At 40.2% G+C, this 22874-nt stretch overlaps 1 protein-coding gene across 1 annotated transcript in view; it reads left to right on the forward strand.

Moving 5' to 3' along the window:
* CD109 (CD109 molecule) overlaps window positions 1-22874 on the forward strand; it is a 146918-nt gene that overhangs the window by 94455 nt on the left and 29589 nt on the right. The window contains exons 16-23 of the mRNA XM_066253712.1: window positions 4931-5005; window positions 5498-5558; window positions 9980-10118; window positions 11000-11117; window positions 12896-13009; window positions 14511-14729; window positions 15485-15629; window positions 17797-17973. Coding sequence (XP_066109809.1) covers window positions 4931-5005; window positions 5498-5558; window positions 9980-10118; window positions 11000-11117; window positions 12896-13009; window positions 14511-14729; window positions 15485-15629; window positions 17797-17973 — 1048 coding nt within the window. The remainder of the gene's footprint in view (window positions 1-4930; window positions 5006-5497; window positions 5559-9979; window positions 10119-10999; window positions 11118-12895; window positions 13010-14510; window positions 14730-15484; window positions 15630-17796; window positions 17974-22874) is intronic.

Consider the following 22874-nt stretch of genomic DNA (forward strand, 5'->3'; position numbering starts at 1 on the left):
TGAGGTTTACACCTGCCTGATATATTTTTCTATCATTTTATTTTTAACCTTTCGTTAGTTTTTTTTTTTTTCTGAAGTGAGATGCGGGGAGGCAGAGAGACAGACTCCCACATGCGCCTGACCAGGATTCCCCCCCCCCCTCGGCATGCCCACCAGGGGGTGGTGCTCGGCCCCTCTGGGGCGTTGCTCTGTTGCAACCGGGGCCATTTTAGCACCTGAGGCAGAGGCCATGGAGCCATCCTCAGCGCCTGCGCCAACTTTGCTCCAGTGGAGCCTTGGCTGCGGGAGGGGAAGAGAGAGACAGAGAGAAAGGAGAGGGGGAGGGGTGGAGAAGCAGATGGGCTCCTCTTCTCTGTGCCCTGGCTGGGAATTGAACCTGGGATATCCGTACACTGGCCGATGCTCTATTGCTGAGTCAGCTGGCCAGGGCCTGTTCTTGTTTTATATTGCTATATAATCCCTATTTCCTTATGTATATTTACTATGTTTACTTTAAATGTTGAGCTGACTTTTTCAATATTCTGTTTTATGTGCTCTTTTGTCTGGCTGGATGTCTTTTATGGAAGTTACACTCTTTGAATGTCTAGTTGGTTTGGAAGCTACACTGATAATGTCTTTTGGAGAAGGCTGAACACCATATTCTGTTTACATCTTGTGAATTTAAAGCAAGGGAAGAGATCGAGTTGCAGGGACTAGAGAGCTACTCTTGATCTGCGCTGTGTACTGCCTCCTTCTCTTTAGTATTTCTTTTTTTTTTTTTTTTTCTGTATTTTTCTGAAGCCGGAAACGGGGAGAGACAGTCAGACTCCCGCATGCGCCCGACCGGGATCCACCTGGCACGCCCACCAGGGGTGACGCTCTGCCCACCAGAGGGCGATGCTCTGCCCCTCCGGGGCGTCGCTCTGTTGCGATCAGAGCCACTCTAGCACCTGGGGCAGAGGCCGAGGAGCCATCCCCAGCGCCCAGGCCATCTTTGCTCCAGTGGAGCCTCGGCTGCGTGAGGGGAAGAGAGAGACAGAGAGGAAGGAGAGGGGGAGGGGTGGAGAATCAGATGGGCGCTTCTCCTGTGTGCCCTGGCCGGGAATCAAACCCGGGACTTCTGCACTCCAGGCCACTGAGCCAACTGGCCAGGGCTCTTTAGTATTTCTTATTTAAGCTCTTAGAGCAACGCAGCACCAGGGAGGTGATCCATCAGCCTTGAGGATTTGGAGAAGAAGGGGAGGAAGAGTGAATGCTTGAAGGCTAGGGGGTGTGTCCACATATTTCCCTCATGTTCTCACACCAGAAGCGCAGAGGTGCTGGCCGGCTACTACTTTCCAGACCCCTGCACAGGTAGTTTGGGTTGCTGTCGCCACTGGTGATTTTTGGCAGTGAAATTGCAATGAATGAGCTTCCTGAGGCTATGCCTGGTCAGAAGCAAGAGCAGAGCCTAAAAACCTTTTTTCCAGCCCCTTATCTGCTGCCTTTAGTAGCTTTTCGCCATCCACTCCCTCCCAACACAACCATTCAAGACATTCTGCACTCTTCCAGGGTTTTCTCATCCCACACACCCAAGTTTCTTGCTTGTTTCTATTGTTTTGCCAGAGTTAGCTCTGAAGGAGGGAGTCAGTAGGCTGTGATAATAGATCACTTTGGCTTCTTTCATTCTTGTGAAATTTATATGCGCTGCTGCCTTAGAATAATTTAAGTGTACTAGATCTTCCAGGGATAATTTCAGACAGCAGCCTTTCCTTCATTAGCCCAAGCGGCAGCTTTTGCTGTGCCTTTTTATTGAGTCAGTGTGATTGACACCTCTTCCTAGATTATTTCATCAGCTCACGCCTGGCTGTCAGCAGGATGTGATTTTACATGTATTTGTGTTCCGGGACAGAATTTGAGTCATGGAACTGAAGACTTTTTCTTTCCATTATGTCTGGCTCTGTCTCCATTGTCTATTGCTGGGCTAATAACTGTATTTGCCAACCTGTTGAGGTAGTATGAAATTGTGTTTTCTCATTCTGTTGTTTTCTTCTTAGTGCCTATTCTAGCACCACGTTTGCTTACCATGGATGTAATAGTGGTTGTCATCGGCATAGCAGAAACAATGGTTTTGGTGTTTAATTTTAAACTTGTTTGGTTTTTAAAAATTTCTACGTATAATTAAAAACTTTTTTTCTTTTTTTTTTTTTTTGTATTTTTCTGAAGCTGAAAACGGGGAGGCAGTCAGACAGACTCCCGCATGCACCCGACTGGGATCCACCCGGCATGCCCACCAGGGGGTGATGCTCTGCCCATCCGGGGCATCACTCTGTTGCCACCAGAGCCACTCAACCGCCTGAGGCAGAGGCCATGGAGCCATCCCTAGCGCCTGGGCCATCTTTGCTCCAGTGGAGCCTCGGCTGCAGGAGGGGAAGAGAGAGACAGAGAGGAAGGAGAGGGGGAGGGGTGGAGAAGCAGATGGGTACTTCTCCTGTGTGCCCTGGCCGGGAATCGAATCCAGGACTTCCGCATGCCAGGCCGACGCTCTACCACTGAGCCAACCGGCCAGGGCCAATCTTAAAATTTTTAAATTTTATTTTATGCCCTGGCCAATTGTCTCTGGTAGAGTATGGGCCCGGTGTGTGGAAGTCCCGGGTTTGATTCCTGGTCAGGGCACACAGAAGGAGTGCCTATCTGCTTCTCCACCCCTCCGCTTCCCCCTTCTTTCTCTCTCTCTCTCTCTCTCTCTTTCTTTTATCCTCCCCTCCTGTAGCCATGGCTCAATTGGAATGAGTTGGCCCTGGGCTCTGAAGATGGCTCCATAGCTTCTGCCTCAGGCACTAAAAAAATGGCTCTAGTTGCAAAGGAGCAAGAGCCTCAGATGGGCTGAGCATCGCCCCCTAGTGGGCTTGCCAGTGGATCTGGGTAGGGGCATGTATAGGAGTCTGTCTTGGCCTCCTCTCCTCTCACTAAATAAAAAAATAATAAAAAATTTTATTTTAAGTGAGAGGAGGGGAGATAGACTCCTGTGTGCATCCTGACCAGGATTCACCTGGCACCTCCTGTCTGGGGCCGATGCTTGAATCAACTGAGCTATCCTCAATGCCCAGGACCAATGCTTAGGCCAGCTGAACTATCTTCAGCACTTGAGGCTGTCATAAACCAGTTGAGTCACTGGCTGTGAGAGGGGAGGAGAGAGAGAGAAGGGAGGGAGAAAGGGGAAGAAAAGCAGATGGTTGCTTCTCACTTGTGCCCTGACTCGAGATCAAACCCAGGAAGTCAGCATGCTGGGCCAACACTGTATCCACTGAGCCAAATGGCCAGCACCAACTTCTACGTACATCCTTTTATGATTTTCATTTCTGATTTTGTGTTAATTTGTCTGGTTAATGCTAATGTAAATAAGAGAGATGTATTAAAATATTTACTAAAAGGGTATAATATCTTAACTTTTTTATTGTAGTAGAATGTGTATATAACATAAAAGTATAATTTTTTTTATTATTCAGTGAGAGGAGGGGAAGCAAGAAAGACTCCCATATGCTCCCCAACCGGGATCCACTCGGCAAGCACACTAGGGGGCAATGCTCTGACCATCTGGGGCACTGCTCCGTTGCTCAGCTCCCAAGTCCATCTTGCTCCAATCGAGCCATGGCTGTGGGAGGAGAAGAGAGAGAGAGAGAGAGAAAGAGAGAAGCGAGAGGGGGAGAGCTGGAAAAGCAGATGGGCACTTCTCCTGTGTGTCCTAATTGGGAATCAAACCTGGGACATCCATACACCAGGCTGACGATCTACCACTCAGCCAACTGGCCAGGGCAAAAATGTAATTCTTAACAGTATAATTCAGTGGCAGAAATTACATTCATAATGTTGTACAGCCACTCAGTGCCTTTCCAAAACTTTTTCATCACTCCAAACAGAGACTCTGTAGCCATTAAGGAAGAACTCCCCATTCTTCCCTTCCCCCAGCCCTTGGTAATCTCTAATTCTGCTTTATGAGTTTATCTATTTCAGCTATTTCAGGTAAATAGAATCATTTAATATTTGTCCTTATTTCACTTAGCATAATGTTTTCAAGGTTCACCCATATTGTAGCTTGTGTCAGAACTATTGATTTTTATGGCTGAATAGTATTCTGTTGTATGGATAATGCTACATCTTGTTTATCCATTCTTCTATTGATGGGTGATTAGGTTGTTTCTGTGTTCTGGCTATTATGGCTAATGCTGCGATGAACATTGGCTTACAGGTATTTCTTTGAGTCTCTGTTTTCACTTATTTTTGGATATATATATATATATATATATATATATGTATGTATATGCAATTGCTGGGCCATATTCTAATTCTGTGTTTAACTTTTTTAAGAACTTCCTATTTTACTTACTCCTGCTAGCAATGAGTACTGTTCTTAAAAAATAACATTGTTAATATGATACATGCAAATGTCTCATTGAAAAAAAAAAAGATCTTTAGGATGTTGTAATTTGCATTGCTTTGATGATCAATGAGGTTGAATATTTTTTCTTCATATTGATAATTTACATTTCATCTTTTATGAATTTTATCTTTGTGTTATTTAAAATTCTTTTAACTGATATAGTGAAGAATTCATTTTAACCATTGAATTTATCTTATCTCTGCCCCAAGTATTGGTTATTTTTAATGCTGACCCTGATTTGTTAAGTGTCAACCAGTGACACTTAAATTCCTCCTGGGAAAAATTCAAGTCCATACTTCTTAGGATCTCTTGATTGCTAAACAGACTAAAAATAAATTTAAATAAGAAGTGTAATTTTGACTGAATCATGAACAAGGCATTCACGTATTCATTATTTCTCCATTTATGTCATTTTCAAATTTGATAAGTATGTGGGCTGTGTCTTATCTAAGTTACGTGTAAGAAATATTGCAGAGGGCAGAACAGGTTGCTAGGAACCTATCCATTCCATATTTTTTATCTCCTCCTTAGGTGGTCCATGAGTTGGAACTTTATAACACAGGATATTATTTAGGCATGTTCATGAATTCTTTTGCAGTCTTTCAGGTATGTTTAGTTTGCTGTATTTAAAAAGATATTAGTATCTTACTCTTGCAAACACTTTTAGACTTAATGATCTAAATGATGAAATGTTAACCTTTTATTAAATGTGTTGCTGAAGTGTAGACTGTTATATAAGTGTAATTTGAAATGGAAAGATAATCATCCTTCCAGTTTTAAAAGCAAATGGAAAAACTCATGGTTAGAGAAATTAATGGAATTGTCAAACAAATAATTTCTTTCCTTTATATCACTTTCCTTGGCTTGTTATGAGTGTGCGTGTGTGTGTGTGTGCGCGCGCGCGTGTGTGTTTATCTGTATCTGTGTATGGGGGAGGGAGAGAGAGAAAGAATGCATGTTCATGTACATACTTAAATACTCAAAAATGAGCAAGAGTTAAAAACAAATGAGTAAGAGTTAGTTAGGCGTATGGAAGACTGCTGTGACAAGTGAGAGAGCATTAAACTTTTAAGAGAAAATGTTGATTATTCTTCCTAGGAATGTGATCTCTGGGTATTGACAGATGCAAGCCTTGTGAAGGATTACATTGATGGTGTTTGTAAGTAAAACTTGGCAATATGCTTTTCAGGTATTTAAAATTACGTATGTAGGTATGAATACTTTCTGATTGAACATGGATACTGTGATTTTTATTTTCTGTTCTTTTATCATGAAATGTTTGGTGTTGAATGTACTTGGAAGTATACCTGGACTGTGACATGCAGTGCTCAACTGGGCTTCTGTCTAGCTCTTTGAAATGAATGCTTTCCATTTGCTTTCTTAATTCTTTGAGGTTCATTTTTCATATTCCTTTTTGGACATACTGGAAGATCCTATTCTTTCAATCTGTATTCTAAACTGTGATATTATTTTGGAATTAGATAAAAGGAGCGATACATTTTTGACACATTTTTGTTCTCTAACTTTTTGATGTTCACCTAGAATGTAGCCTGGATACCATAAAGTATGTTGGCATGTGCAGACACACACAGAGACACAGATACACACAAACATACACTCATCGCCTCAATTTGAGTTCTTCCTGGCAAGATCACATCTATATATCCTAATTCCCTGGACTGCTAAATACAATTGGCCACTCAGCTAATAATAAGTTTACTTTTAGGAAGAAAGTCATAAGATGTTTGTTTTTTTTAAATTTTATTTTTTATACTTTTCTGAAGCTGGAAACGGGGAGAGACAGTCAGACAGACTCCCGCATGCGCCCGACTGGGATCCACCCAGCATGCCCACCAGGGGGTGATGCTCTGCCCATCTGGGGCGTTGCTCTGTTGCAACCAGAGACATTCTAGCGCCTGAGGCAGAGGCCAAGGAGCCATCCCCAGCACCCAGGCCATCTTTGCTCCAATGGAGCCTCGGCTGCAGGAGGGGAAGAGAGAGACAGAGAGGAAGGAGGGGGGTGGGGTGGGGAAGCAGATGGGCGCTTCTCCTGTGTGCCCTGGCTGGGAATCGAACCCGGGACTTCTGCATGCCAGGCCGACGCTCTACCACTGAGCCATCCGGCCAGGGCCTCATAAGATGTTTTGACTGAGGAAATGTAGAAATGAGAATAGGTAATTACAGAAGTTGTTCTCTTTTCTTTCAGGTAAAGTTATACTAATATCATTTCAAGAGGCTTCAGAATTGTCCTAGTTTTTGTCCCTAAACTCCCTATTTTTTGTCGGGTGTTCTCAGTTTTTCCACACTAAGCTCTTTGTCATTGATTTAGTTCTTGCCACATACCTGGGCCCTTCTCCTGAAACTAAAAGGATAATTTTATAGTCTTAAAGATTTTGTGGAGTTATTATAATCTCTATGCATTGAAGACATATGGTGCATTTAGCTTTCTTCATATAATTATCTATCCTAAACAACCTTCCAAGCAATCTACCTTTTTTCATTCTCTCAGTTTCAGCTATATTACCCATCTTTGTTCATCTTTACTTATCAACTCCAGATGCCCACTGTCATACCCATTAGTAACACTCCATACCCTTTACCTTTTCTGAGAATCTTCTTCTGCCTTTTCACAATAACAAAAGAAACCTGATCCTCTTACTAGCATATTGTATCCCTAGAAACCTTCTCAAATGAACATTTATTTATCTGCTTTTCTTCTGGATCAGGGTCAGTAGGGACATAGGAGATATATATATATTTGGCTACTTTTTCTTAGCTGCTTTAAGACTGTTGTTCAACAGTCCTCAGTTAAAAGCCCTTTATTATTTGAAGCTCAGAAATTTTAATTATAATTCCTTTAATCAAAATTGAAGTCACCTACTTTCCCATTCTCCCTATATGTATATATCGATGTTCTCACAAAAGACTCAAAGTCTCACTCCTGTTGTCATCCTGGGGGATTTGAACATCCATGTGGTTGATCCATCTAATGTGCGCTGTCTTGTGATCACTGCTATGGAAACAGTAGTCACCCAACGTCATATTATCATGTGAACATGGCTCTACTCCTAACATTTCAAATGCCTGTTCTTCTACCTTGCGTATTTCCTCACTCCCCTGAAACACTATTAAATGTCTTCTTTGGTCTTGACCTCTCGTTATTCTGGGTTTTTAGCTCCTTCTGCCTCACCTTTCCTCTAATACCTGGCCTGGACCACATGGTTAATAACTTTAGTAGAATTCTTCCCTAGTCCTTCGTCCTTCCCTGACATCTTCTCCATCAACTCAGCTGTAGAGTGACTTGACTGTTGATCTTACCCCTCCGTATCTGCACCCTGAGGCTCCACAAATACCTTAAATTCAGTAGGTCACAAACCAGGTTTATGATCTTGTCTTGCTGCCTCACTCTTCCTTAATATGTTTTGATTGAAATTGTTATTTACTCAGATATGTAAATCAAAAACTCAGAACTCGTCCTTGCTTCCTGTCTGATATGTAACAGCATAGTGGTTAGGGAAGGAATTTCCCATCAAATACTTCTGGCTTTGAATTCTGGCTTCATGACTGAGAACATCAATTAACCTCTCTAAGCCACAGTTTTCCCCCTGAAGTAGAAGACTAATAATATTTTTTTTGTATTTGAGGGTTATTGTGAGGTTAAATTCAAAAGTATATAAATGCTTAACACGTGTTTGGCACTGATAAGTCTGTAATTAGCTGTTACATTATCCCTCAGATTCAGTTTGTTTATTCATTATTCAGAAGACAGTGATGATATTAATTGCATGCTTAGCATGTATGAGGCAGTGGAGCTTCCACCGTGGTCTAGTGGGGCAAAGCAACATACAGTTCGAAGAGGGTGCTGATGGAAGAAGTGCAGTGTGCCGTGGGCATACAGAGAGGTCATCCATCCAAAGAGATAGAGAATTATCTCTTGAGACTATCCTTCCTCTCCTTTCCTTGGTTTCAGGCCCTTATCAGTGTCTCCTTGACCATTGCTCTAGCTTCTTGACTGACAGTTTGCCTACCTCTATTTCTAGCTCTCAACCACTGTTCACACTGAAGCCAGAGTTGTCATGTAAACATGGGTTAGAGCAGGGGTCCCCAAACTATGGCCCGCGGGCCACATGCGGCCCCCTGAGGCCATTTATCCGCCCCCCGCTGCACTTCCGGAAGGGGCACCTCTTTCATTGGTGGTCAGTGAGAGGAGCATTGAAACACTGATCAGTTGGTTGATTTAAATTTACTTGTTCTTTATTTTAAATATTGTATTTGTTCCCGTTTTGTTTTTTTTACTTTAAAATATGTGCAGTGTGCATAGGGATTTGTTCATAGTTTTTTTTATAGTCTGGCCCTCCAATGGTCTGAGGGACAGTGAACTGGCCCCCTGTGTAAAAAGTTTGGGGACCCCTGGGTTAGAGCATGTTTCTACTTACTTAAAAACCTTTAATGGGTCAATATTACTTAAAGGATTATATACAAAGCCTTCAGCATGGGATATTAGATGTGGGATTCTCTTTATCTGGAGACTTAAGGAAAATGGGATGCCCAAAACAATGCAAAATAGACCCCCCCGCCCTAGCCATACTCTTTTCATCATTCAGAGTCTGTGTAAAATCAACCATTTTCTGCGTAATAGACATTTTATGTATGTCTATTATTGGTCTTACCATGTTTGGTACAGTTTCCTATTTGTCGGTCTCCTCCATAGACTATGAGCAGAGCTCATTGCATTCATCTTTGCAGCCTTGGTACCTGCTATAGTATTATGCTTTTATATTTTACTATTAAGTAATTTTGGACATACAGATGAGTTGCAAAAATAGAGATAGGTGATCTAGAGTCTGTATGGCAATATGGCTTTTTAATAAGAATAAAATTAGTAGCATCTTACAACTATTGTAGCCAATGGTAATCAGTGTTAGCTAAAAAGAGAAGAAAAGCAACATTGGAGGCAGCTTTAAAAATGTGAGATTTAACTGATTTTTTTTTTTTAACAACTGAATTATAAGTTAGTTTTTCAGGTATAGGCCATGAGGGCAGGACACTTTTTTATTAGTGTTCTCTTGGCTATAATTGGCCACGTGGTATTGGGTAAGTCATTTAATTCTCATATTTCTCATCTGCAAAATGAGAAGATTGGACAATGAACTCTGATGTCCCGTTCAGCTGAGAGATGCTGCAATTCTGTAGACTAAGTTTATAATCATTCTTTGCGGTGACTTTTTTCCTAACCATTGTCAATGTTTATTTTTATTTTTCTCTCTTTTTTTAGTTGAATTTATTGGGCTGATACTGAGTAACAAAGTTATACAGACTTCAGATGCCCGGTTCTACAACACATCTCTGTACACCGTATTGCGTGTACCTCCCCCCGCCCTAAGTCCAGTCTCTGTTGGTCTCCATGTATCCCTCCACCCCATTCTCCACATCGCCCCCACCTCGCAGCAATCACCACACTGCTGTCCATGTCCAAGAATTTCCCCCTGTTTTTGCTCAATCTCTTCATCCCCTTCCCCAACCCCTCCCCCTAGCTGTCAGCCTGCTCTCTATCTATGAGTTGTCAATGTTTATTTTTAGATGAAAGTATAGCATTTACTGACTACCCGGAAGAAAATGAAGGATACTGGTTAGATTCATATGACTTTTCTTCAGCTGGTAATCCGCATGTCAGAAAGCATTTTCCAGAGACTTGGATTTGGCTGGACACCAACATAGGGTAAAAATTTATAAAGTTGTTTGTCCCTGTATATTTTGTTTAGTGTTAGTTTTAAAGAAGTTTTGCCTCTTTCTAATGTACAAGTACAAATATATGGATCAGTACTATAGTAAATAGACCAAAAGGTTTTTTATTTCAGAATGTTTATTGTATGTAAATATAGTATTTAATAAGGACACATGCAAATTGTAACAAAGTATCATTAAGTAGAAGATAGGTTTTTTCCTAATTAAAGATGATTTTAACTTTCTTGAAGTCTTTTAGTTCTCATTGTTGAGAAATTGCCAAGAGTATACTTGTTGCCTCAGTGTGGGGTGCACTCATGGCTTCCCCCTCTACCTTGTGGCTCCCAATAACACATCCCTGTGAGCCACCACAGGGAAGACAGATGTGGGCATGTAAGGAACTTAGCTTTGATGACAAACCCTGTGCTACCTGGCTGGATGACTGAGCAGGTAAATCATGAAATCTATATGTATTCTATAATCAGCCATTTATGGAAAGGTGGAATAAGACATAAGACACAGGTCACACCTAAAAAAATACCCAACAAATAATAGCATTGATTTGGACACAGAGGGAAACTGGTATGCAAATTGAGAGACAAAATGAGAATCATGTGAAAAACATTTATTAAAAATTTATGAAAATAATGTTTATTCTTAAGATATAAACACGGCAGAAAGCTTTTATTTCAATATGGATCACTATCACCTTTCTGTGGCCTCTTCCTTGCTGTTTTATGCATAAATTAAAAAGGTTAGGTATGCAAATGATTTGGATAATTAATATTCTTCCAAAAAGTGGTTTAGGTTATGTTGACTTATTTTGAAATGTGCCAGTTCTTGGTTTTGTGATTTTTATGTTTATCTTGACTTCAGTTCCAGGATTTTTCAAGAATTTGAAGTGACTGTACCTGATTCTATCACTTCTTGGGTAGCTACTGCTTTTGTGATCTCTGAGGACTTAGGCCTTGGGCTAACAGCTTCACCAGTGGAGGTAGTGTATGAAAGTGCTGCTTATAAATGTTACAGTGCATGAAGTGAAGGAAGTCTCAACTCTTCAATAGATTTTTTAAAAAAATGATTGCTTATGATGTTGATCACGGTTTAGAGATTTCTAGGTTTTTCTTTTCTGTTTTTCATCTGTTTTGTATTTTAGAATGTGAGCTGTAGTAAGCAGCTAAATGTGCTAGGTCCATATTAAGATTTGGATAGAAAATTTATTATTGGCCAAATACAACCACTTCCAAAGCTCAGAAGACAGAGAGAATTTCTGTATGTCTCTATTTCAAGGACAAACATAACTTCTCAAGACATACCTCACCAGACATTCCTTCTCATCTCTTTGGTCAAATTGCATCACATGTCACTTCCTGAACCAGTCACTGGCAAGAGGAATGAGTAACTGTCATTGGTCATAGACTAGTAGCCCTTACCTCTGTCACACCTGAAGCCCCTTATTATAACAGATACTTTCTTTTGCCCCTTTATTAATTGACATGAATTTTATAGAAAATATAATATACCTACATATTCAATTAAAAAATTGATATGATGTCCTAAGTGAAATAATAAACAAAAAGACAGTAATGCATAATAAAATAATGTATATTTCAGGATATAAACAACTAGGCATGGCTGCTCTAGAAGATGTAGTAACATATATAAATATTTACGCCATGCGCAGAGATGCAGTGTGGCCTCCGTGTATTGTGTTAGCAGTGCGAAAACCTTGAGGGGTGCTGCCAGTGGTGATGTCAATTTCTGAAACCATGAACAAGTTTTAGTAAAGTTACAGACAAAACAAATGCAACCTTCTTTTGATTTATAAAATAGGGGTATTCATGAAAAATTTTATGTGTACTGAAAAAAGCTTTGGGTTTACGTATGCGTTGGAATTACACTGTAAGTTCAGGTTGTTATAAGCAGGTACTTAACTACATGAAAGTCTGAACAGACATTTAAGACTCAGGAGGGGTATGGGACAATTCTTTTGTTGTCTGGGATTGTCCTGAGCATTGCAGACCTTCACCTACCGAATGCCAAGTGCACCCCTCAAACACTGGCAATCTAAGCTATTCACACAAATGTCCAAATAAACCTCTGGAGGAAATTTCTGCTGCCAGTGAAAACGCTTGCCATAAAGAAATTGAGATTTACCTTCGGAGACGGGAGGAATCCAGCATCCCCTGCAGGACTTGGTCAATAGTATCAGAGTTGAGTCACCAATGAGGAAGTACATGTGTCTGCACAGGTTAAAGATAGGAAGCAGAATGTCATTTAGACTTTGCACATGAGGCTAAAGTGGGGGCTCTGTGATTTGGTCAGCAGCTCTTAAAGCAGATAGGTGGAGTAAGTGTAGTAGAGTCATAGAGGAACTTGGCTTTGGCCTCAGACACTGAGACCCAGGCCTGGCTCCTCCATTTACTGGCAGTGTGATCTTACACTAGTCACAGGGGTCTCTGAACTTCAGATTTAATTTCTGTAAAATATGAGCATAACACGTGCTTCTTAAGGTTGTAATGATGAAATGAAATAATTTGCGTAAGGTGCCTGGTTTTTAGTAGGCCTTTAATAAAATGTAGTGTTAACTAACAGAAATTGAATCAATTTACCATATTTATTTGTGCTAAGATGCTCTTTGCTGTATGTTGATAGGCAAGTGGACATTTGTATGTGAAGTTATAAGCTTCATAGGTTTTTGAGACTTGCTTTTAATTGCATAAAATGGGAAACATTTTGATTTGAAAAAAATATGTGTTCATTGTGTTCCAGCTACAAGCTTTTCAGCCATTTTTCATTTTTTTGAATCTTCCCTACTCTGTGATCAGAGGTGAAGAATTTGCTTTGGAAGTAACCATATTCAATTATTTGAAAGATGCCACTGAGGTAATATATTAAAGGTTTTGTTTATCACTTAAATGGAGAAAACATGCTGGGTTGGGTAGCGTTTGGGGCCTGGTATAAACCTTTTGTACATTCTGGAGGAATGAACAGAAACACACTTTGTCAGGGATCTCTTCTGCTTATTAACGTGTAAGGATACTATTGGCATGCCCACGCATTCGCTCGCTCTTCTCGCTCTCCTCTCTCCTTTCAGCAACAGCTCTCCACTTTAGCCACACAACTTCCATATTGTCTCTGAGGCAGGTCTTTCTCTCTCCTGCCTTCTGCAGTTGTTTCCTAGTCTTGGTCACACCGGGGATGTGTTGCCTCTTGTCACAGCCATTCTGTGTCCACTGTAGTTGACAAGAATTTATTTCATTCAAGACCTGGCTTGAAAGTAAGATGCCCCCCGCCCACCATTCTGTTATGTTTGTTGTCCCTGCGTTTACACAGTGCATTCTGTTTTCAAGGCTTTGTTTTTGGAGTCACGTGCCTGTGTCTCCTTAGCTCATCAGTACCCTGGGAGGCAAGATTAGGCTCGCTGTTTGTGGTGTGCCCATAGCAGTGTTAACTAAATGATTGCCCCCCCTCACCTGCCCAGAGTCCACTAGGAATATGTCATTAACCTTATTAGAGTACTGCATGAACATGTCATAATCTCTTTAAGTACTATGTCCGTAGAGGACATTGTTCCTTATTTTAAACTTTTAGTTTTTAATCTAGTCACTATGGTACAGTGTACAGAGCAAAAGCTCTAGATGGGAGGCCGGGCTTAGTGTCCTGCTCTGCTGCTTACCAGCCAGTCACTTAATGATAGCTTCCTCACCTGTAAAATGGGAATAGGAATTACCATCTCTACAGAAAATCTTTTGAGAAACAGATGAGAAAATAAATGGGAAAACAATTCATAAGCTATAAGGCCTAGAGAAATGCTATTCTTGATGAGACTGGTGGCTTTGATTTGCTTTACAAAAGTTTACAACCAATGTATGCTTCAGGGCTAATGTCTTAGTCACACTTTCCTTGGGATAATTTAGTGGAGACTCTCAATGACTGTCATAACATTTCATCCTTTTGTCTCTGGTTTTTCTAACAATAAGACCAGTGTCCCAGCCTGACAGTTACATCGGGCTGGTGGCAACACCATGACATGAAATGACCTTTCCGGGCACATCCTCACCACTCAGAAGCTTCAGATGAGAGAATTTGATGTTGGTGGGTTGAAGGTTAGAAATGAAACGGAACAATGCCCCTCCCCACATACTTGAAGCAGATAGGGAAAGCACAGGGGAAAGTGAGGTTCCCTCGGACACCTTGCCCCCCCCCCCCTCGGCTGAGTCCTTCTTATCTGATTCCCTGTCCTCGTTCCCTAGGCCGAGTCCATCTTATCTTTCTCTCGTCTTGGGCCTCACAGATGAGTAGAACTTGAAATCATGATAAAGTCAACCCCGGTACAGAGGAACATTTAGTGTACAAAACCTTTGATAATAATTTTTCCTTCCAGGTTAAGGTGATCATTGAGAAAAGTGACAAATTTGATATTCTAATGGCTGCGAATGAAGTGAATGCCACAGGGCACCAGCAGACCATTCTGGTTCCCAGTGAGGATGGAGCGACTGTTCTTTTCCCGGTCAAACCAACACACCTGGGGGAGATTCCTGTCACAGTCACAGCGATTTCACCTGCTGCTTCTGATGCTATCACTCAGAGGATTTTAGTGAAGGTAAAATATCTGAAGTCTCAAATAAATGAAATGAAAATACATAATTGGAAAGAAGGAAACAGAAGATGGTTTTTCAGTTAGATTTGTTTGGCAAAACCTAGTAGGTGATCTCTTCTACCCTTCTGGTAATGCCTAATTGTTTTCTCCTCTGTTTGTAAAAATGTATTACATTTTGGAAGCAGTTGCTAATTTCCTCTTTAAATTTATAGTATGACTATAGAGCACATCTCTTATAGTCAGTTACATTTACAAATCGTGCTACATTAGGATCCTATTAAGTCATGCTAAGTTGACATGTAGATTCCAAGTTCTGGAATTCCTCAGCACAGGTGGAAGAGATTTTGTAGAATTGTTTTTTTTTTAGAGAACACATTATACACAGAGAGACAACTCAGCAGAGTAGATGAGCACTTGTGCTCTGAGGTAGAGCAGCCCTGGGCTTGAATCCCAGCTCTCCCAAGTGTGACTTCGGACAAGGTATTTGATCTCTCTCTCTTAGATAATACTAGAACCTACCTCAGAGAGTTTTTCTCGTTACCTTTTCATTTTCTCCTTTGTCATGTCCATTGCCATTTCATCTGACTAGAAAGTAAGCACTTAACAGATTTGAAATAAGAGTCAAGAAATGGTAGGAACTTAATCTAATCATATACACACTGCAGACACAATAGGCCACATGTTTGTCTTATCTGCAGACAGTTTTCTGTAAGCAGATGAGTAGAGGCCACATTAATTGTGCTGCTTTTTTTCAACAGGCTGAAGGCATAGAAAAATTATATTCACAATCCATCTTATTGGACTTGACTGACAACAAGCCACAAACTATGCAGAAAACTTTGAATTTCTCCTTTCCTCCCAACACAGTGAGTGGAAGTGAAAGAGTTCAGATCACTGCAATTGGTAAGAATAGAATCTGTCACTATCACTATGGGTTTATTTGTACTTAGTAGTATATATTTTCATCGATTTGTAGATATACCATAGTACTTAGTCATAGTAAGAGGAGGTTGCAGAAAGCCTTTAGTTGGTACTAAAGACTGATTACAATAGAAAGGCTAGCAAGATATGTATCCTAGGCCTGTTCTTCTCGAAGTTTGATGTGCATATGAATCACGGGAATCTTGTTTAAAGGCAGATCCTGGTTTAGTAGGTCTGGGCTGAGCCTGAGATTCTGCATTTCTGATGAGCTCCCTGGTGATGGTGATGCTTCTGGTGTGCAAACCACTTTTTGAGTAGTAAGGGCCCAGTATAATGTGTCTGCAAGGGTAGTCATTTCTAAGAACAGAACATCTGGCTTCTGTGACTCTCAGGTCCTGGTAAGTACCAGAATCTTCTGTGGCACTTTGTGAAAACACAGATATCTGGGCCCTCCTCTCAACCTCCTCAGAGTCTCCTGGACTGAGGCTAGGGTATGTGTACTTTGAAAAAGGTTCCGGAAGTGCTTCTGATAACCAAAGGCTGAGAGCCAAAGGTGCTGTGTAGGGCAGCTGTCTGTGCAGGACACAGTCACCTTCACAGTAGGGAGCTACCCACCGCCTTCAGGCATCTTTTCCTACTCTCCTTTTGGTACCCTAAAATTGCTTTTTTATCCTAAAATTACTTTTGAATCACCTATTACACAGCGCTTTCACACAAACGGTTTGTTTATATAATTGTGTTTTACAGAGAATTGAAGGAAATGTTTAGATTAATGACATCTAAGTAGTTTGGTTTTCAAAGTGTTAGGACCTTGCGCACTCTTTCAGAGGTTTTTAAATCTCATCTGCAGGTGTAATGCTTTTGATTATAATCCCAAATAACCAATTCCTCTATGGAGAACTTTTTTGGCGTCTTCAGTATAGTTCTTTCAAAAGAATTAAACTAGCTTTTTACTTATGGGAATAACTTCTGTCTAGGCATCTCCCACAGTGTTGGGGTGCTGGGGGGGTGCACACACGCATGCACACACAAAGGGAAGACGCCTTCATTTTAAATGCAGACCACCACTCCTTCCATTGGGATGAGTCTCCCTGTGGTCACGGAAGCATTTTAAGCTTGACATAAAGAATGATCTTTCAAGTTTTATTTTTATATGGTATTTATTTTAAAAAGAGACTATTTGCTAGCCCAGAATGTGTGAAACTTAGCTGGCTTCTTTGAATTTTGAGAGTCTAAGTTTATGTTCACTCTGAATATTTAAAACATAACCTGCAGTGGTAATAATAATAAGCTTTACTAATTTCTTTGTGTTAACATACAAAGTTAACATACAAATGTGGTAGCATGGTGCAGCCTCCTCATATGAAAAAGTTCTTCCTCTTTTTGGATTCATTCATTCATTCGTTCGTTCATGGGATCAGAATTTTACTAGGTATTTGGACTTGGAATGGTATAAGTTTGTAAACTACACAGAAAACTATTTTTCTCCATATAGCTCAGTCAACATGGGGTCAGAATTAGAAGTCAACATCTATATCTCTGAATTTTTACTTATTTTCCTGTGTCATGATATTAGAATGTATATAGAGAAGTCTTTTAAGCATGTTTTCTTTAATTTTATATTACTAACTTTGAAGAATATTTCTAAACCTTTCTGATCCTGGAAGTCATGAAATGGTTATATTTGTTAGTTCTACTTTGTTGCTGCTAAATAAAGCACATTGAAAAAATATTTCAATTCCTATCCTTTAAAGACATTGTTCCTCAAGTATTTGTACTGTATTAGTAAGAAATCAGAATGAAGTTCTAATTAAAAAGACAAGTCTTTCCTACATAAGTATGAGGGTTTTCTAATGGTTAATTCCTGACATTCTTGTTCAAGAATTATTTTTTAAACTTTTTTTTTTTGCATAGTACAGGCGTGTATCTGTATGTAGCTGAGCTAAAAAGTGTCCTAATTTGTTATGCAGTCTACAAGTTCAGTATCACAATATTATCATTTATCTGAGCACCTAGCCAAAAAACTTGATGAAAGGTTCTACTCTGCTCCGAGTGCCGGGTGCCCACTGTATTCCGTGGAAAACCTTTGCCACCAACACGTGCAGGTGTTGAGTGGCTGCTAAATGTGTCGAATACCTTGTGCTTTCAGGAGATATTCTTGGTTCTTCCATCAATGGCTTAGCCTCGCTGATTCGGATGCCTTATGGCTGTGGCGAACAGAACATGATCAATTTTGCTCCAAATATTTATGTATTGGATTACCTGACTAAAAAGAAACAACTGACAGAGAATTTAAAAGAAAAAGCCCTTTCATTTATGAGACAAGGTAAGCATTTTAGAAACATACTTTCATTTGCAAATTTTTTTTAAGGCGGAGTTCACTCCAGACCATTTTTCTCAATGAACAGATTTTGTCTTTGCTCGGTGATGTGAGATTAAGATGGTGCTGAGATGTGTTAGGTGTGGGGGCAACAGGAAGTTGTCAATGTTCTTCTGTCAACTCACTGTTCACTAATTGCCACTACGGTGTTTGTGAAGGGGTTGGTTTCTGGAGAGGTTTATATTTTAATAAGGGACTTGAAATTTAAAGCCACTTAAAAATCTAAAGGAATGAGTGTTCATTTACTCATTAAACATTTAGGACCAGTGTCATTTTTAGTGCTGAGGGGACAGAGGGCCTTTCCTCTCATGGAGTTCCCGGTTCCGTGGAGAAGACAGTCTGCACAGAAACACGTGTTGGTCCCATGGTGGGTATCTTTCCAGTGCATGTAAAATGGCAAGCAGATGGTTAGGCGAGAAATGTTTGTATGGGGAGGCTCTGCTCTTCGCCCTCAGAAAATGCCACACCAGTGGTGACTTTACCTTGACACTTTGGGAGGCTGACACTGTCTGTAGACACCAGATGCTTTGTATCTGCAACTTGCTAATACCAATGGTTCATATTAGTTGAGTACTTACTATGTGTCAGGTAGGGTTTTAACACTTTACATCTGATATCTTATCTAATGCTCACAATTAGTATTACCCCTCTATTTTTACAGGTGAGGAAACTGAGGAGCAGAAAAGTTCATTGATTTGCCCAGGGCCACACGGCAAGTGAGTGGCCGTGCTGGGATTTGAACACAAAGTCCTCTCTGTAGTATAATGGTGTGTTAAAAACAAACGAGATCTTTGCACACTGCCATAATGGCTATATTAAGGAGATGAGTAAAAAATATTTGAAATTGTCATAATTTAACTCTACACCTTTTGAAAACAAGGCTGCAACTTTATTACAAATTTGATTTGGCTGGGTTCAAAAGGATCATATGTAGAAATTAGACTGCTGGGAAGATTAAACGAGATGTTTTACCGCTAGTTAGCTGCATTGAACTAGGGAGTTTGGGTCTAAAGTCGTCAAGTAAATCTTGTCCATTCTACATCTAAAAGCAAATGGGAAATTCTTCTCACTCCCTCCATCCCATGGCCCATTGTTCCGTTCCAACGCCATCATTGCTCACCTGGACCACTCCAGTGGCCGCCTGAACACTCTGCTTCTGTGCTCACCGTCTCCACATACTATAAAAGGGATCTTTTGATAATATCAAAATCATGTCACCTCCTTGCTTAAAATTCTCCAGTGGGTTCCTGGCCTCATCCTCCCAGACTCCGAGTGAACAGGCCTGGCCTCCATCTTCCACCTTGTCTGCGGCTGCCCTTCTCTGGCGCCCCTTCTGGCTACACTTGGAACTTCAGGGCCTTTAAGCCTGTTCTCCCTTTCCTGGGAGCCCCTTCCCCCGCCCAGACCTTTCCTTGGCTGGTTCTTCTCATCACCCAGGGGCCTTCTCCTGAGACTGGCCTTTTCTACCTATTTAGGAACTCTCATTTATATTTTATTTACCACAGTTAATATTATTTAAAATGATATTTATCTATTTATTTACTTATTTTTATAATCTCACTTTCTCTTGCAAGTGAGGCAAGCTCCCTGACAGGGGGGAACATGCGTAATAACTTCTTCAGTGTATCCCTGTATTGGCACCTCAATAAATACAGGATGGATGGGCACATTGCTGTCACTGTTAACTTCTTTGGGCTTGAGGTTCATCATTTAATGTGGAGATTGGACCTAGAAGATCTCTCAAGTGCTTCCACAGAGCAGTAATTATTTATAAACACAGAGGATTCTACCTGGCCTGGCATGTCTTATCAGCTAGGAAATATGACCAGGATTTCAGGGTGTCACCTTCTGAGCTGGTGGAGTGGCTGATGGAAGTCAGCTCCCTTAAATACATCATTTCACATGCTGAACTGAATCATATTTCCAAGTAGTGGACCAAAACTTCTTGGTATAATGATTTTCATTATGAAATCAGTGTCTCATTTCAGAGACTCTGTTTTTTCTTTTGCCATCACATTTGCCAAAGTCCTTTAAATATACCGTAGTTGTTTTTATTTTTTAAGGAATTAAAGTGGCTTTGGCATGCGTCATGATTATATTATTTAAATGTCATTTATGAACAGCGCATTGTTTTACTTAAATCATGCTTGGCCTGGGAGCCCTGTAACCTAACCCGTTGTTTTTTGGTCAAAACAACAGCTACATCATTGAATGAAGTGTCTTTTGCTGTCAAAAGAAAAATAGAACCATAAAATGAAAGCTGTTTTTGATAAGGACTAGAAATTCTGAATCTGTTAATTAGAGATTTAAAACACTTGTTTTCCTCAAATATTTAAATCACAGTGCCTGCAGGTCAGTTTTTTATGTGAGGTTCAGATCAGGCTTAGTTGAAAACACATTATATTTTCTCTGTTGAGATAAAAACAGGAAAAAAAGTAGGTTTTAGAAGTCTTAATACTGCATTCGGTGATTACAGGAATGGTTAGAGACAATAGTGAGGATGTTACAAAAACCTGGTGAAGTTCTCATGTTCCATTTTATGTCATAGAGAGAAAGGAAGTTAATAACGATTACTTACCTTTTATTACAGAGAATATTATCAGCTTTTTTTTTCTTTACCCTAGTGACTGATGTCACAAGGAGCTGATTTTACTTCTTTTGTTTGTATGCAATTTTGACACTTGAGGTAAACCACATCAAATTATGGTTAGAATGTTACTTTTCTCTGTGTTTCTATAAACAGGACTTTGATACTTATTATGACAAGTTGTAAATACTATATTTTACATTTGTGGCTGTTTAAAGAAGTATCATATGTATCTTTTCTGGTCCTTTATAAGTGACAGTTCATGTAGCATTATTTCAGTAGCCTTTGGACCTCTGAATTTTAATTTTCAGAGTGTCTGGTAATTCTGATTATATTATTATTTCACTTGATCTTAATCAAAAGGTTAGGAAGTGATTTATTACTTTCTAACTCAAAAGCTATTCGTAAAACCATGAACTTAAAGGCTATACTCTTATTGTCTCATAAACTTTTGGAGAACACCATGTTTCTGCCTTTCTCACCTCTCATGACGAAAAGTCCTCAGTTTAGGTGACCATACCAGAACATTAACAATACACATTATAGCTGAGTCAACAGTATCCTTTTCTGCTCAAGGAATGGATGACCTGGTGGACAAGCAGCTGAGGTCTCTATAACAATACAAGGCTACTGAAGATGAGGAAGGGAAGCTCATAGGAGCTTACCGTCAGGAGAGCAGTATCAACTCCTCTCTCTAGGTTCTGACTCTCTCCTTTATTTTGCCATGGGAGCAGGGCTAGTGGTTTAGAGTCTCAAGTTTTATCTAAACCGGCTCCTGAAATGCACTCCCCAATGGGAGACTGTCCATGAGTCCTCCCCCTCCTCTGGGCTGGCTGCCCCCGGTGGAAGAATGGTGCGAGTTGTTGATATTAATGGGGACTGTTGGAGGTCAGCCACCTGAGGGGTAAATTTCATAAGCACTGACCTCATCTCTGTGAGCTCATCTCTCTGACCGGTTGTACAATAACTCATACTTGGAACTGCAGTTGTTGATGTGATTTCGGGGCTTGGAGGCACATGGTCTTCTGCTCGATGGTGGTCCTTCCTGCTACAGAAGCACCTCCTGTAGGGAGGGAAGGCCCCAGACCTTTCATTTCTTCTTTCCTCGTCTCCCCTTTTCCTCTGTCTTCACTCCTCTGCCTTCTCTCCTCCTTCCTTTCTCCTCTCCTTTGTCAGATTGAATTTACAGTTCTATTCTACCTGGTAGACTTAGTCCTTCATTGGAAATTGAGGGACAAGGTCTTAGACTCTTTTGCTGATTTCCTCTGTGAACGTTAGAAAATTATTCTGCTTCTCTGTGATCCGTGACTGGCTCTGAAAAGGGAAGAGGTTTAAAAAATGTCGGCTTTTTTTTCAAGGTTATATGAAAACTGAAACATAATAAAGCGAACTAAGATAGTGTGAATAATGCCTATTATTTTACATTTTTTTCATTCTTATTTGATTTTTGAATATGTAGAACATTAATGTCTTTTCAGAAATCAACCTTTTTCTAAAAGGTATAGCCAAAGGGTATCTGTGCCTCTTATACCCTTTCTCCTGCCCCCTCTACCCCTTGTAAGTACTTACTTACTTCATTAGTTTCTAGTTTCTCTCTCTCTCTCTCTGCAGAAATGAACATATACACGTTTTCTCACTTCTTCTTCATACACAAAGGTAGTATACTATACATGCTATTTTAGACTTTGCCTTTTTCACTTAATAATACAGCCAGAAAATTACTACACATCAGTTCAGAAAATAGTCCTCATTCTTCTTTCACAGCTGCATAGTACTGCATTGTGTGTGTGTACTGCAGTTTTTTCAATCACTGTCTAATTTGGAGGCATTTCCAATATATTTGCAATTACAAGTAAGGCTTCAATGAATAATCTTTGGCATGTATATGTTTGTATTGTTGGAGGTATTTCTTGAGGACAGATTCTTAGAAGTGGAATTATTGAGTCAAAACGTATAGACATTTCCTTACGTAGGAGTTGTACATTCTGAATTCCCTCCAATATTCATGATGAGTACTGGCCTCCTTACAGCCTCCCAGGTCAAGCTTTTGAGTCTTTGCTAATGTGATGGATAAGAAATGGTTTTTAGTGTAGTTTTAATTTGCATTTTGCCTATTATGAAGATGAACATTTTTCATATGTTAAGGCCTATCTTTTTTTTAGGTTTTTATAAATATGTCTGTTCTTGTCTTTTATCCAATTTTTTTTTCTGTATTTTTCTGAAGTTGGAAATGGGGAGGCAGTCAGACAGACTCCTGCAT

This window comes from Saccopteryx bilineata, chromosome 1 (genome assembly GCF_036850765.1).
Source record: "Saccopteryx bilineata isolate mSacBil1 chromosome 1, mSacBil1_pri_phased_curated, whole genome shotgun sequence".
NCBI classification, from domain to species: Eukaryota; Metazoa; Chordata; class Mammalia; order Chiroptera; family Emballonuridae; genus Saccopteryx; species Saccopteryx bilineata.